The following is a 15988-nucleotide window of genomic DNA, read 5'->3' as shown; positions in this document are numbered from 1 at the left end:
GCATCCATCACCATATGTACATGTACAGTACAGTTCAGTATAATACAATAAAAACCTAAATGCAAACAAGTCCTTGGATAACATTTCTTGCATGTGTCATGGACAAATAAAATGAAATAAGGACATTATTTTAATTATAAACCTTCCCAAATGACACTTGCTTATTCCAAAGACTTAGCTATTAAACAACTTGCTTCATTTCTTTAAAGATTTTTTTCCTTTTTCTTTTAGGGGTGAAATATGAGCATTACCTATTTGAGAAAAGATAAACATTTATTGCATAAACTAGGCAACGCTTCAACATTATTGGTATTCTTGTTACTGTACGTTTAAGACCAATTTACACAGTCGAAACAGTTTGACCAATCAGATGGCGCTTCAGGGCAGACTCCGCCCCGGTAGAGAACGAGCGCCTGCCCGTTGTTTCAGTTGATTTCAGCAGGCCTGATGTTGCTCTGCTGTCACACTGATCTCTTTCCATCACACGGAGTTTGTCTTCATAAGCCGAAGTGACTGTAAAGGACGTGTGTAATTTGGAAGAAAGCATAAGTAAGTGATCTAAATGTTATTTTTTGTCTTTCATAAACGGAGCCAATATAATAGACATCACGCATTACCTGGTTATTGAACGTCTCCTGTGTTTACTATCGAGTATCGTTCGTTTTAAGTGTGAGTTAAATAACTACAGACAGTACTTAAACCCTCTCAAAAGATGACAGTATAGCATCAACACAGCTATCTCATTTATTGTAAAATACAGCCGTAAGGTTGACATTTAACGTTAATTCAGTTGCATTCAGTTAAGTTTTACATTAACGACTCTTTTAATTCATTTCGCTTGAAATTATTATTAGATAAAGTACTGTCTTTATTACAACAGTGACTAGTATCTATTGAAATGAGTGATTACTATTTTGCTTCCGTGACTGATTACTCGTAATTATTTCATTGTTACTGACAATTTTGTCATTTAATTTTATGAGCATCTGGGGTTCAAATGTCAATTGTAATGATTAATTAGACATTCTTATTTCTTAGTTACTAGCAATAGTAAACTAATAAAAAAATGTCTCATCTCACTAGTTCGTTTTTTTTCTATGCCATGTAATATTGACTAGCCAGAATTACTTTTTTTTATTTTTTTTTATTTAAATGACACTTACAAAAATAAAAAAAAATATTGTTGTAATCAAGATTTAAAAAAAAAACAATTGTCATTTATTAGCTTGAATTCATTTCTGTACATGTTAAACAATTCATTAAGATCACATGGTTCATGCTGCTGGTTTATGTTGTGTTTTCAGCACCAGGATGGTGATTGAGGGTGCTGGGACCCCACGCAGTCGCAAGGGGTCCCATAAGGCTGTCTCGTCGTCAGACCAGGATGGGACAGGGTCTGAAAGATCCACAGGAGAGATGCCCTGCCCCAGTAATGGTGAGATTTAAACACTAAAATAAACTTGACCTGGAGACTCACCTGGTTAAATAAAGGTTAATTTATCCTCCAAATGTAGACTATTCAAATTGAGCAAATGCAAAACAGTCACATTAAGATTCTGATGAAGAGACAGAGTTTCTCTTTTGTTAGGTCTAATGTAGGTCATTCAACTCTCACCCATTGGAATCAGTTGCGACATGTTTCACCTAGTCTCCTAACCATTTATGTTCTATGCTTGTTCAACTTGTACAACCCATTATTTGTATGACACTGTCAGCTGTCATTATGTGTCTTTGGCATGTCATTCATTTACAAAGCTCAAGAGATTTATTTCAGTTGGTCTGGTCAGTTTAGTTTTGTGTGAAGAACAAAAAAGCAATAGATTTTTTATGTGCTAGTAAATGGGCGTGTTCTTAATTAAATGCTGCTTTTCTGTTCTAAATTGAAAGGCTTTTGATTGGCAAAAATGGCAGGAAATAATACATTTTTAATATAACACCATGATAGCCATAAATGTGCTGTGGTATGGTTTGTTAATAATTTTCAGCCTATTCTCACTGCTGTATTTGTTATAGTTAGGGTGATAGAGCTGCGTAATCATATATGGATTAAAGCAAAAAGAGGAAACAATAGTCACAACACATTCGTGTTACGTTAGTGAAACCATCAAGCTTAATTCTGGGGATGAACAAACCGCCATGTGATTTACCGTGTGACCTGATTGAGAAATTGCCAGGCCCCTCCCAGTACTGTTATCAGTGATGCAGTCATTCCTATTAACTCTGACATGATGACACCGGAAATGCTAGAGTAGGTTTTTATTGTGAAACCACACTGTCAAATACAGCGTAGCACAGATATCTACACAGGGTGATTCACAGTGTAACCTTTTTTAAAGTATATAAGTTAAGATAATATTATATATTAAAATAATATTGAACAATGTGTTTTCAATGGGGTAAACTTTGGTCCTGTCAAAAGTCATCAGGTTCTACACTCACTATTAATTAATTACTTCTTTGAATATCCTGCCATAAAAATTAAGACATTGCATGCATTTTTCTGCATCATATAATCCATTGGTTTTTGACTCAAATTCATCTATCTTAATGTAAAGACCTTTTTTTTTTTTTTTTTAAATGAAAGTGACTTTGTTTTTTTGTAATGCGAACATTTATTTTTGTATCAACGAAAGTTTGGGGTCATACGATTATTTATAGTATTTAAAAGTCACTCACCAGAGCTCAATTTATAATCAAATAAACCGCAAATAAATCAAATAAACCGCGTGTTATGTTTCTCCATAACTAGATGGAGTAAATATAACTAAATATTCTAATATGATGATTTGCTGCTCGAGAAACATGTATGATTATTATCAATGTTGAAAACAGTTTTACTCCTTCATATTTTTTTAGAAGTTCAAAAGAACAGAATTTTTTTGAAATGGAAATCTTTTGTGACATTTTAAATGTCTGTCACTTTTGATCAATTTAATGTGTCCTTGCTGAATTAAATTGTTATTGAAAAAAAAACATCTTACTGACTGGTGGTGACTATAGAATACAAGTCAAATAGTAAATATGATCTTTTATTTTGGGGAATACCTTCGTCCTACAGACTAGTGAAATCCAGCAATCTTTTTAAAAGTGTTGTATGAAACATTGTTTCTTCTGTTTGCTTTCTAACGGATACAGATATTCTGTTTGCGTTATGTTGGATTAGTTAAAGATTAGTGGTATGGCATTGGTAACCAGGATACAGTGCCCACAAGGGCCACAGAACGACCTGCGTCCATCTGTATGTAAATGTGGGCATTCATAAAGGATCTATGTTGATGTCTCATTTCAGGAACAGTAGAAGTGGAGCATATTATCAGTGCAAAACTACAGCTGAAAAAGAAAGCTGAGGTAAGATGTCGATCCCAGTGGCTCAGTGTCTTTCAGGATATGCAAACCATGAGACCAACAGAGCAAGTGTGCGAATCTTGTACTTTATCACTGCATTGTTGCAGACAGTCACTGTTATCACAGATTATCTGTTATCACATTCACGTCATAGATTATCAGATCCGAAACGTTCCTTTGTGTGACCTTTGGTTGGACTATATCCTTTCAGCGATGGAAATGCATTGCTTATTCTTGTGATTTTGATCTGTGAAAAACTGATTTAGTTTAGCAGCTCAAAATATTTGTTCTGCTTTGCTCTTGTTTATCAAGCTCTTTGATAAGAAGTTTTGCTCTCTGTAAAGCACACGTCTCTAGTTAATTTTTAGTTAATATTTCTACGGTTCATTAGTTCAGTGACAAATAAAGATGTTATTTACCCACTGATACCATTTACCCACTGAGTAAAGTAAAAGTAAAAGTAAAATATTTTTCTTATATATATATTAGTAAAGTAATACAATATTTTTCTTATACCTTGAATGATGGACAGTCTACACATCTTAATCATTATATTTTAAAACTAAACATTTATATTTTAATCATTATATTTGTAAACTATATAAAATATAATAAATATATTGTATATAATATATTATATATATTTTCTGGTCCCATTACAATCGGTTTAAATCCCAGAAAAATATAAAATAGCTTTGTAAATAAATACAAAATAGTAACCGTGTGTATTGCTTTTTAGCGTATTATTGAATTGAATTGATTTAAACAAAAATGATCAATTCACAAATAAAGAATGAATAAAGAGAAGAAAAAAACCCAGAATAAATACATTTTAAGCAAATTAATATTTAGTTTTTTTTAGGATCAACTGTTGTTTTTACTGCTTGAAGTAAGTGCTTAAAAATTACAGGAAGTTTAGATAGGAGAGGGAAGGATGTGGTTGTATGTTACAGACACAGAGGTCATTCAGAAACATGTGGGAAAATGATGACGTGTGCGTGTGTGTGTATATGTGTATCTACCACACACTTTAATACAATAGACACCTTTAATTACAAGTGCAGCCAAAGGATTAAACTTTAGAATGAATTTGACTTTGCTTTCCCTGTGATCATGTTTAGTATCTCTAAAAGTTTCTTGGGCATACAAAGACCTTCATTTTTCTCCATTAAAAGCAGCCACCGTCAAAACAAAATGACCATGACGGCTTGAGTTATCATCACATGAGACCAGATTCTCTGGATGAATTACTGTTATATTCTGATGTGTTGAGCTTCATAAGGCAAATCTTTTGTTCTAGTTCATAAGACCCTCTTTGGATATATGACACTAGCTGTTCTGTATTTTTACTTTTTTCAGCATTTGAAGGCAGATCTGATGAGGCAGTTTGACATTCAAGTGAATGAGTTTATGGACAACCTGATAGAGGAGTCTGCTGGTCTGGGTTCCTCCCATGTGAGCACAGTCTTTCAGTCTCTCTCAGATAAGGAGAAAAGCAAACTCAGGTACTGAAATCAAACATAAACCGCACTGCAATGAGTGCCATGGCTGGCTAGTACACTTCATTGTTCTCATCTGCAAATCAGCTTAAAGGGGTCATATAATGGTACATGCACTTTTACAAGTTGATTGTATGGAAACCATCCTATAATGATAAAAATCCATCCAGTGTTTTTTTTTAAATCTCCTTATATGTTTTCTCCTGTCTCAATTCATGCCGTTTGATCGTGAGACATCACGCGGTCGGACAACCCCCCACAATTTTTGATTGACAAGCAGCGTTTCACCTCAGATCCGCCCTGAGCAAGCTCATTATAGTCCGCCATCGTTGGTTCGCTGGAGCAGAATGGCGTCTAAGCGATTGCAGTGTTCTGTTCTTGGGTGTAATAATGAACACAGCAGTCATTTTGATGTTTCTAAATCTGAACCGTTTTGATTTTATCAATGCTTTTATGTTTGTGCGAACCGTGAAGCATTTCTCACCAGACTGCTTAACCAAGGGTCAGTATAAAGCAGGTTTTGCTAAGAAGCTGCTCCTGAATAAAGGATCGGTACAAGCTATTCATGTTTCTACTGCCTCTCCAGAAGAAGTGAGTGTAGTTTAAAAACACTTGCACGCTTCACAATGAATGCGGCTAAAGTGGGTAACGTTAAATAACGGCATGTTTTCAATGTATGACGTTCTCAATATAATTCATAATCCCTCGTTTATAATGAACAACGTGTTCATTGTAATAACACAATATGGTTTAATACTGGGTACTCTGGTTTTAAAGGTAATGTGGACGTGGTAACACTACACTAAGCTTAATTATGTAGATGGTTTATAACAGTGTCTGTTACTGTTAACAAAAAAATTGTGTTGTAACAGTATTACAATGCATAGATAACGTTACGCATCACTGACAAACTGACATTAACAGGAAAAAAAAAGTTTTTATTAGCATTAGCTGTAACATCAATCTGTCAATGAACTAACGTATACATCAGTAAAATCACAGCATACGTATCTCACTACTATAACGTTACCCTGCCAGTACATACAAAGAAAGATCAGACTGACATTACATTAACCCATTCAGAAACGTCCTGTTTAGACTTAATTGTCGAATTTCGTTGGAGCTGTCATCTCGTCCCGGGTCCGACTCCGGTTCAAAGCGATACGGTTGCACAGATGTGTCCTCAGAGACTCTTGTGGCCATTCTTTCCCCTCTGCTGTTGTCTAGGCAACAGCTCCATGTGTGTGTGTGTCAAACCGGTCCACAGAACAGAGGGGCGGGTAAGCAAAGCTCATTATCATTTAAAGCCGTATGCACTGAAATGGCTTGGTGAAAACAGAGCTGTTTTTGACCAGGTAAAATTTGTGTTTTCTTAGAATACTAATGAGAATTTTTACTTAAACTATATTACAAAGTTTTCATTTAGACACTAAAGAATCATATTAACGTGTACAAAAATGGCATTATATGACCCCTTTGAATTCACTGCATTTGTGATTTCTTTTACATTACATGTTCTTGGTACATCAGCATAGTGCTTTTCTCATATCTTCTCCCCCTGTTTTCTAACCTTTTCATCTTCCTCTCTATTCCTGTAGACATACACAACCGTCCCAAGGCCAAGGCAAACAGTTTGTGATTCGTCGATCCCTGTTAGAGTGAGTCATGGGTGTATTTTCTCTGAGATCTTGCCGAAACTGAGATATAGTTATACAACCCCTTGCAAAAATGATGGAATCATCACACTTGGAGGATGTTCAACCAGCCTTTTTACTTTATAGCAAACAAACAAATCACTAATGACACAAAACAAATATTTTTCAATATCTTACCATTCTGACTTCATGAAACATACTTAAATAAAAATAGTTACTGACACTTTATATATTAATGGCATGTATTTTTCCAGATCAAGTAGAGGAAAAAAGTATGGAATCACTCAATGTTGTGGGAAAAAAGTATGGAATACCTTGTTGCTCCTCTGGCTTTTATGACAGCCTGAATCCTTTGAGCCACGGACTTCACTAATGAAAACAATATTAACAATATTCCCCATCAATCTGGTTCCAACTTCGAATAGCAGCTTTGCAGGATGGAGCCTTATCATGGACCAGTTTTTTTTAAATTTTCAATTGGATTGAGATTCGGACTGTTTGCTGGCCATGCCATTGAGTTGATATGCCTTTCCTGAAGAAAAGCTTCAACAATCTTTGCTCTGTGAAAAGATGGACCTGAAAAATTACTTCACCGTCACCAAAGCCATTTTCTATGGATGGAATGAGAAAAGTGTCCAAAATTTCAATGTACACGTGTGCGTTGACTGTTAGTGTAATGATTGCCATCTCCCCTGGTCCTTTGCCTGGCATGCAACACCATTTCATAATGCTTTGGGAAATTTGGTTGATTTTCTTCAGACAGTCATCATTTTGTTTCATTAGAATGGCTCTAGACAAAGATTCCAGCCTCATCTCCTTGACCAATGCAGATTCGTGATTCATCACTGAATATCACTTTCATCTGATCATCCACACGGCACAAATGCTTCTCCTTAGGCCACTGTAACCTTGTTTTCTTCTGTTTTGGTGTTAGTGCTGGTTTTAGTTTGGCTTTTCTAAAGGAAAATCCCATTTCTTTCAGCTGGCTTGTTAGTTCTGTCACAAACAGTGACTCCTGATCTGCCCATTTGTTTTTCATCTGTTTTGTTGTGCATTTTTTATTTTCAAGGCATATTGCTTTGAGTTTTCTATCCTGACGCTTTGACGTCTGCCTGTATGTTTCGATTTTATAACCTTCCCATTTATTTTATACTTGCACCAAATTTAAGACACAGCTGACTGGGAGCAACCAACTTCTTTGGCCACATTCTGTGTTGAAATTGAAGGACTTTTATAATCCTTTCCATTGATTCATCTGACAACTCTCTGGTTGGGGCCATGTTTCCTTTCATTAGCCAAGTCCGAGGTGTGTAAGAGCTCCGTTTTAACTGCTGACAAAAGAGCTTTTTTAGACTTGCCCTGGTATTTGTTTTAGAAATGGAAATTAAAAGCCCATTCCATATTTTTTCCTCAACATTGTGTGATTCCATTAATATATAAAATGTCAGTGACTTTTTTTGAAGTATGTTTCATGAAGCTATTGAACAAAAACATTTTTGTGATTTGTGATTTGTTTGTTTGCTATGAAGTAAAAAAGCTGTGCTATGACTTTTATTTGATTAGCTGACCTAAATAATCCTGTTTATTATATCACAATATATGGAATGTAAAAATCATTTTGCTGTCCCCCAATGTATTTTTAGAAAACAGTGTGACCAGAAACATCCAGTTGTACTACATATAGATATTTGAAGTAATAGTGCTTATTAACGTGTTTTTCCGCAGTGATCTCTTTGAGGTGAACCACATCCGCACCATCTATCACATGTTCATCGCTCTCCTCATCCTCTTCATCTTCAGCACGCTCGTCGTGGACTTCATTGATGAGGGCAGGTTAGGACACTCGCTATTCATCAACACTTTTGGAATCCAGTTTGCTTCTGTTAAAGTTCTGTCCTTGCCAACCGTTTGGTTTTATAAATTCATAAAGCTTTTTAAGAGACCACTTAACATTGATTTTTCTGCATTTTTCTGCAGCTCTATCTATCTATCTATCTATCTATCTATCTATCTATCTATCTATCTATCTATCTATCTATCTATCTATCTATCTATCTATCTATCTATCTATCTGTCTGTCTGTCTGTCTGTCTGTCTGTCTGTCTGTCTGTCTGTCTGTCTGTCTGTCTGTCTGTCTGTCTGTCTGTCTGTCTGTCTGTCTGTCTGTCTGTCTGTCTGTCTGTCTGTCTGTCTGTCTGTCTGTCTATCTATCTATCTATCTATCTATCTATCTATCTATCTATCTATCTATCTATCTATCTATCTATCTATCTATCTATCTATCTATCTATCTATCTATCTATCTATCTATCTATCTATCTATCTATCTATCTATCTATCTATCTATCTATCTATCTATCTATCTATCTATACAATAGAAGAAGCACTAATTTGTGTAAAGTGCAAAATCTTTCTCTCTTTATCTCTCTAGACTGGTGCTTGAGTTTGACCTGTTGGTGTACGCGTTTGGCCAGTTCCCCCTAGTGGTTGTCACGTGGATGTGCATGATCCTGTCCGCCCTCGTGGTTCCATATGTACTGCTCAGTGTCTGGGCCAGTGTCTACCCCATGTCAAACTATCGGGCCTTGTGGACAGTGCTGGCCGGTTCTCTCTTACTGCTGTACCAGGGGCTGTGTTTGGGTTTCCTGCCCACATATGTGGTGCTGAAGAACGGCCTTCCTCCTGCTTCATGCTTCATACTTATTCTAGAACAGGTACTCCGTAACCATGGCAACAGGATTATTTTTATCCCTCCGTTGCTCTATTTTCTGCATTTGTGTGTTTATTTGAATGTGTTGCTAGTAAGAATTCTAATAATGTATGAAGGTAGATTTTGAATGTAAAGTTTAAAGAAATTGTACTGCTAAATCTAGTTGTTGCTGTTGTTTCTGTTGTAAACAGGTGCGGCTGATGATGAAGGCTCACTCCTTCATCAGGGAAAATGTGCCAAGAGTACGATCCTTAGAACGAAACAAAACAAGTACGATCTTAATGTAGATTTTGCTTGACATAAAAAAAACGTCAGGATTAATATGGCTCTTTTTTAAATTTTGTTTTCTTTTTTTATTTTAGATTCGGTAGTTGTACCTCAGTTCACCCAGTATATTTACTTTCTCTTTGCACCCACCCTAATATACAGAGACAATTATCCAAGGTAAGACTGATTGTTATTGGTTTTAAGGAAGGAAAAGAATAATCAATAATGAATTATATATATATATACACTCACCTAAAGGATTATTAGGAACACCTGTTAAAGGGTTACTTCTCCGCTTTTTCATATTAAGCTATGTTATTCCCTTACCTAAGACGAGTTGATACATACCTCTCTCGTTTCAGTGCGTGCACTTAATCGCTCTGACGCGCGGTGACATTCTGATAGCATTTAGCTTAGCCCACTAAAGCTTGGAACATACTCTGCAAGAATAAAGAAATTTGTTCGTTTTCTCGAGGTGGCAAAAACAAGAATAAAATTCGTTCTGGCCAGTATATTCCATACTTCACAAGAAAAGCAGGTACCAAACATCTGAGTTTCTCTGCATTAACTCCGCCCACTTTAAATGTATGACCAATCACACAATAGTTCTCAGACTCCCGCAAGAAAAAAGTTCTGCTCAGGCGATGTGTTGAGAACAAGCTGCGAGAACTCTCAAACCAGGGCTGCGAGAACAAAATGACGTAATTTTGTTATAGCAGCCCTTGGGAGCGAGAACTTTCTCTGTTCTTGCGGAATATGATGAAGCCTTAAGCCCAGTTCATTCACTATGGTACCAAACAGAGATAAAGTTTGAAGCGACCAAACACCTCCATGTTTTCCCTAGTTAAATTCAGTTACACGAATAGTTAAACGATCAAGTAAGGTGACATAAAATAAAACGTGCTGACTCGGTGCAGTAAAAAGACTATCAAAATATCACTGCGTGTTAGAGCGATTAAGTGCACGCACTGAGGTGAGAGAGGTATGCATCAACTCGTCTTAGTTAAGGGAATAACATAGTTTAATATGAAAATGCGGTGAAGTATCCCTTTAAATTTCTCATTAATGCAATTATCTAATCTACCAATCACATGGCAGTTGCTTCAATGCATTTAGGGGTGTGGTTCTGGTCAAGACAATCTTCTGAACTCCAAACTGAATGTCAGAATGGGAAAGAAAGGTGATTTAAGCAATTTTGAGTGTGGCATGGTTGTTGGTAAATGGTAAATCGACTGCATTTATATAGCACTTTTAACAGACCCTATGGCCATCCAAAGCGCTTTACCTTTTTGCCTCACATTCACCCATTCATACACCGACGGTGATGTCAGCCATGTAAGTAAGGCACCATCTAGCTCATCGGGAGCAGGTGGGGTTAGGTGTCTTGCTCAAGGACACCTCAAAACTTGGTCAGATGGGAAAATCGAACCACCAATCGAACCACCAACCACCAAAAACATCCAGTATGCTGCAGTCCTGTGGGCGAAAATGCCTTGTTGATGCTAGAGGTCAGAGGAGAATGGGCCGACTGAATTAAGCTGATAGAAGAGCGAAAATAGGAAAAAGAGGCAACAATTTGCACAAGCTCACCAAAATAGGACAGTTGAAGACTGGTCAAATGTTGCCTGTTCTGATGAGTGTCAATTTTTGTTGAGACATTCAGATGGTAGAGTCAGAATTTGGCATAAACAGAATGAGAACATGGATCCATCATGCCTTGTTACCACTTTGCAGGCTGGTGGTGGTGGTGTAAGGGTGTGGGGGATGTTTCTTGGCACACTTTAGGCCCCTGAGTGCCAATTGGGCATTGTTTAAATACCACGGCCTACCTGAGCATTGTTTCTGACCATGTCCATCCCTTCCAGCAGGATAATGCACCATGTCACAAAGCTCCAATCATTTCAAATTGGTTTCTTGAACATGACAATGAGTTCACTGTACTAAAATGGCCCCCACAGTCACCAGATCTCAACCCAATAGAGCATCTTTGGGATGTGGTGGAACCAGAGCTTCGTGCTCTGGATGTGCATCCCACAAATCTCCATCAACTGTAAGATACTATCCTATCAATATGGGCCAACATTTCTAAAGAATGCTTTCAGCACCTTGTTGAATCAATGCAACCTAGAATTAAGGCAGTTGGTGAAAGGGGGTCAGACACAGTATTAGTATGGTGTACCATATAATCCTTTAGGTGAGTTTGTGTTTGTGTGTGTGTATATATATATATATATATATATATATATATATATAGATAGCTCAAAATGTTCTATCTATCGATCGATCGATAGATAGATAGATAATTTCACATTGAAATTATCTGTTTTAATTTCACATTGACCGTGAGTACTTCTGTCTCTGTAGGAATCCTTGTATTCGGTGGGGTTATGTGGCTACAAAGTTTTTACAGGTGGGTTTTTTAAAAGAGTGCATGTTTGTGTTGTGAATGTTATGCTGACTTTCTTTTACTTCTGTGTCGTTCCAGGTGCTGGGGTGTTTGTTTTACGCATATTACATATTTGTGCGGCTGTGTATCCCTCAGTTCCGCATTATCAGTATGCAGCTCTTTGACCTGAGGGCCATGGTGTTGTGTGTCTTCAACTCTATACTGCCAGGTATCATGTCAGCAGGGCCAATATATTTAACTGTAGCTCATCTTCTCATTCCTTTATACTGATAAGATGGTGAGGGAAGAGTTGTAATAAAGAGTACACACTGAGCAGGGTCACAAATGTAGTAAAAAAGGGGTACAAATGAATGAGTTTTGTGTGATGATATTTTGATGTATCTGTAGGAGTGCTGGTGCTATTCTTGGCGTTCTTTGCCTTTCTGCATTGCTGGCTTAACGCATTTGCTGAAATGCTGCGATTTGGAGACAGAATGTTTTATAAGGTAACAGACAGCACCAACAGACTCAAGAAAGGCTCACGTTTGCGATGTATTTAATTGCTTAATGTTCCCATTGTACGCTATTTTTTGTTTGTTTTGAATAATGTTTTTTTTTCTAGGACTGGTGGAACTCCACTTCATTTGCTAACTATTACCGCACATGGAATGTTGTAGTACACGATTGGCTTTATTATTATGTCTACAGGGACTTCCTGTGGGTAAGTAAAAAATTAAATAAATAAATATATAAATAACATTTTATATATATATATATATATATATATATATATATATATATATATATATATATATATACACACACATAATTTGTTTATTTTAATTGTTAATTATTGTAAATACACATTAATTATTATTATTGTTAATTATAATAAATAAAGTGTGTTTATATATAACACATTTTGTGTATATATATACACACACACAGTATTAATTACTTTATTTATTTATTATAAATGATTTATTAATTTATTATAAATGATTTATTAAAAATGATATTAATAAATAATATTAATAAATTCTAATTCTAAAGTATGTGTGTATGTATTGTATATACATTTATTATAATGTATTATTAAAAAGTAAAAGTATTTGTTTAAAAAATGTAATTTATTATTTTTTGTTTTATTATAATTCATTTTTTTATTTAAATATGTTATGTATATATAATTGTATTTAATTGGCTACATATAGATGTCTGCACTTTTTAAATGCACTCTCAAAAAAAATTATCCAGTAATCACAAACGACTGGAAAAGTCACGGAAATTCATTGGTGGAAGCAATGTTTCAGTTTGGACCCCTTTGCTAACCTTGTGTTGTTCTGTATTTTATTAAACAATCTGTTTTATCTTATTTACACGGACTTAATTTGACCAAATGTGCATCAAGCCAAATCATGTTTGATCATCCCCTTCTACAGATGACACAGAAGCGATTCCGAGCGGCGGCCATGTTAATTGTTTTTACTGTGTCTGCTGTGGTGCATGAGTACGTTCTGGCCATCTGCTTTGGCTTCTTCTACCCTGTCCTGTTCTGCATCTTCATGTGCTTTGGAAGTAAGAACCTCTTTTACTACATGAGCATGGCAAACTGATAGTCTTAGCAGGTTTAAGCTGGTCTTACAGCCAACCAAGCTGGTGTTAAGTTGGTCAGCAGCTGGTCTACCAAAAACCATCCAGACAGACCAATTTAACCAGCTTGGCCAGGCTGGGATGCCAGATAACCACCCAGAAATTGGTTTAGGCTTTGGTTACAATGACTGTGTTTTTCCATGACTGATTAACATGAAAGAGCCTAAATATATGTAATCCACTCATATTTCTCTCAGTGGCATTTAACTTCGTTCTTCATGACCGAAGAAAAGGGCCGATCTGGAACGTGATCATGTGGACTGCACTGTTCTTAGGACAGGGGGTTCTCATCTGCCTGTACTCTCAGGAGTGGTACGCTCGGCGCTACTGCTCCATTGATGAGGTAAACATTATGTGCTGGTGTTAATATTCATCTGTGAATGTTGGTTATTGTGGATTTATCCATTTCTTTCTCTTTCCTCAGCCTTCATTCATAGACTTGCTGAAGCCTCGATCTTGGACTTGTTATCCACAGACTAACTCTGCTGTGGACGCTCACTAAGCCACACCTCCAGATACTGGAGGGAAATGACAGGAACGCAACTTATTCTGGAACTTTTTTTTAGCATTCTATAGGTATTGCACTATGACCAAACAAAGTGAAAAGTGACAATCTTGCTCCATAATCATGAAGACATTTTACAAAGAGGCCTTGGATATTTTATTTGTTGAGATCTTAATATTTATTATAACATCTAACAGAATGTAGAATATCTAAGTGACAGCCTAGTTAGCATTTGACAATCTATAGTAGGTTCTGTCTGATCTGCTAAAGAGATTCTATTTTTAAAAGCCTGTGTGATGTCATAAAGTTGAGATCAGATTATAAACGTGTTATTCTTAGATAGTCTTTGAGATAGTGGTGTTATTCCAGTACTGGAGAGGCCATGTGGCACATTTTGAAGGGTTTTGGCCTGAACCTCACAATGTTTACAAGTGGGGTTGTGAATTCTAAAACCCCAGTAGATTTTAATTGATGTGCCATTTTTCTGTTAAACACAATTGTTTACTTACCTTTCAATTTTAGGCCTGGTTTCACGGACAGGGCTTAGATTAAGCCAGGATTAGGCCTTTTTTTAATTAGGACATGTAGTCGATTTATAAATGTGCCTTAAAAAATAAAACCATTTCTGGTGTGCATCTTGAGAAGAGAAATGTCACTATGATAAGTTCGTGCAAGTTGCTTCCAGTTAAAACAGCTTAAACATGCATTTTAGTCTGGAACTAGTTTAAGCCTTGCCTGTGAAACCAGAGTTTTAATGAACATTGGAAAATTCTCCATTCTGCCAATTTTCCTTTTTTTAAGAGTTTGACTGGTAGTCTGGAGTTCTTGATATTTGTACTTGTTTGTTCCTAGAGCTCAACTAATTGGATACTAATTTAAATCCATAATTTAGGTCTTATTTATTACAAAATAGTGTATGAGATGTTTGGAAGTGTTGAGGTGTTGCAGCTGGCTGCACCCATGTGATCATTGTTATTACCAACGGTTTTTAAGCACAATCCCTTTATTAGTTAGTTATAAATTATTCTTAGGTACACTAAAAACTCTTAAGACATTTTGAATGTCATTTATCAGTGCAAAAAAATTAAGTGTCTGTTATTGAGTATATATTTTAAAAAAACAAATGTACCTGCAATAACTGTGATGACCAGCAGGTGGTGGTGGAGAGTTGTGTGTTAGGACTACTGTATGTCTGTACAAGGCATTAATGATTTGTAATTTCCAGAATAGTCGATTAATGTAATTTTCGTCACATAAAAAGTGATCAATGTATTTGAAACATCAAAAAGGATGCTATAATTTTTTTTACTAATTTTCTTCATAATTTATTTGGTGAATTTATTAGGTGCGTAGCCTGTCCCAGCATGCTGTGTAATGGACAAATAAACATTTTCAATTACTTCACTTGCTTCTTTTTTGTGGAACATTTTTGTGGAAATTGTGATAATTATTCAGGATTCTTTGATGAATAGAAAGCTCAGTGAACAGTATTTATTTGCATTTATTACATGTATTTATTAAATGTATTAAAGCATTTATTTGTAACCTAAATGTATTCAGTGTCACTTCTGATCAGTTGAATGCCTCATTGATGAATAAAAGTTTGTTTTTAAGAACAGATGTTTCCTGAGCAGCAAATCAGCATATTAAAATGATTTCTGAAGGATCATATGACACTGAAGACTGGAGTAATGATGCTGAAAATGTAGCTTTGATCACAGGTTTAAATTACATTTTTAAATGTATGAATTATTTTAAATTGTAAAATAATTCCTATTTTTACTGTATTTTTGATTAAATAAACAGTCTTGGTCAGAAGATAATTTCAACAGGTACTATATGTATGTATGTATATATATATATATATATATAAATAGAGAGAGAGAGAGAGAGCTACACATATGCGCGAACGGGGGCGTTTTGGATTGGCAGAAGAAAATAATTTAAAAGAGTGGAAGTGAAGTTGTT

The 15988-nt window shown here is 35.8% G+C and overlaps 1 protein-coding gene across 1 annotated transcript; it reads left to right on the top strand.

The window, feature by feature from the left end:
• Positions 1 to 399: 399 nt before the first annotated feature.
• On the top strand, positions 400 to 15427 carry soat1 (sterol O-acyltransferase 1). The gene is made up of 16 exons (XM_067414151.1): positions 400 to 549; positions 1305 to 1435; positions 3290 to 3348; positions 4705 to 4850; positions 6443 to 6502; positions 8225 to 8332; positions 8931 to 9213; positions 9401 to 9479; positions 9572 to 9653; positions 11841 to 11886; positions 11962 to 12091; positions 12271 to 12368; positions 12485 to 12583; positions 13305 to 13440; positions 13713 to 13858; positions 13940 to 15427. Exons 2-16 carry the CDS (start codon positions 1312 to 1314, stop codon positions 14015 to 14017), a joined length of 1674 nt encoding a protein of 557 aa, XP_067270252.1. The 5' UTR covers positions 400 to 549; positions 1305 to 1311; the 3' UTR covers positions 14018 to 15427.
• Positions 15428 to 15988: the final 561 nt, after the last annotated feature.

This window comes from Pseudorasbora parva, chromosome 13, assembly GCF_024679245.1.
Source record: "Pseudorasbora parva isolate DD20220531a chromosome 13, ASM2467924v1, whole genome shotgun sequence".
Classification (NCBI taxonomy): Eukaryota; Metazoa; Chordata; class Actinopteri; order Cypriniformes; family Gobionidae; genus Pseudorasbora; species Pseudorasbora parva.
This window is presented reverse-complemented; position numbering and strand designations above follow the sequence as displayed.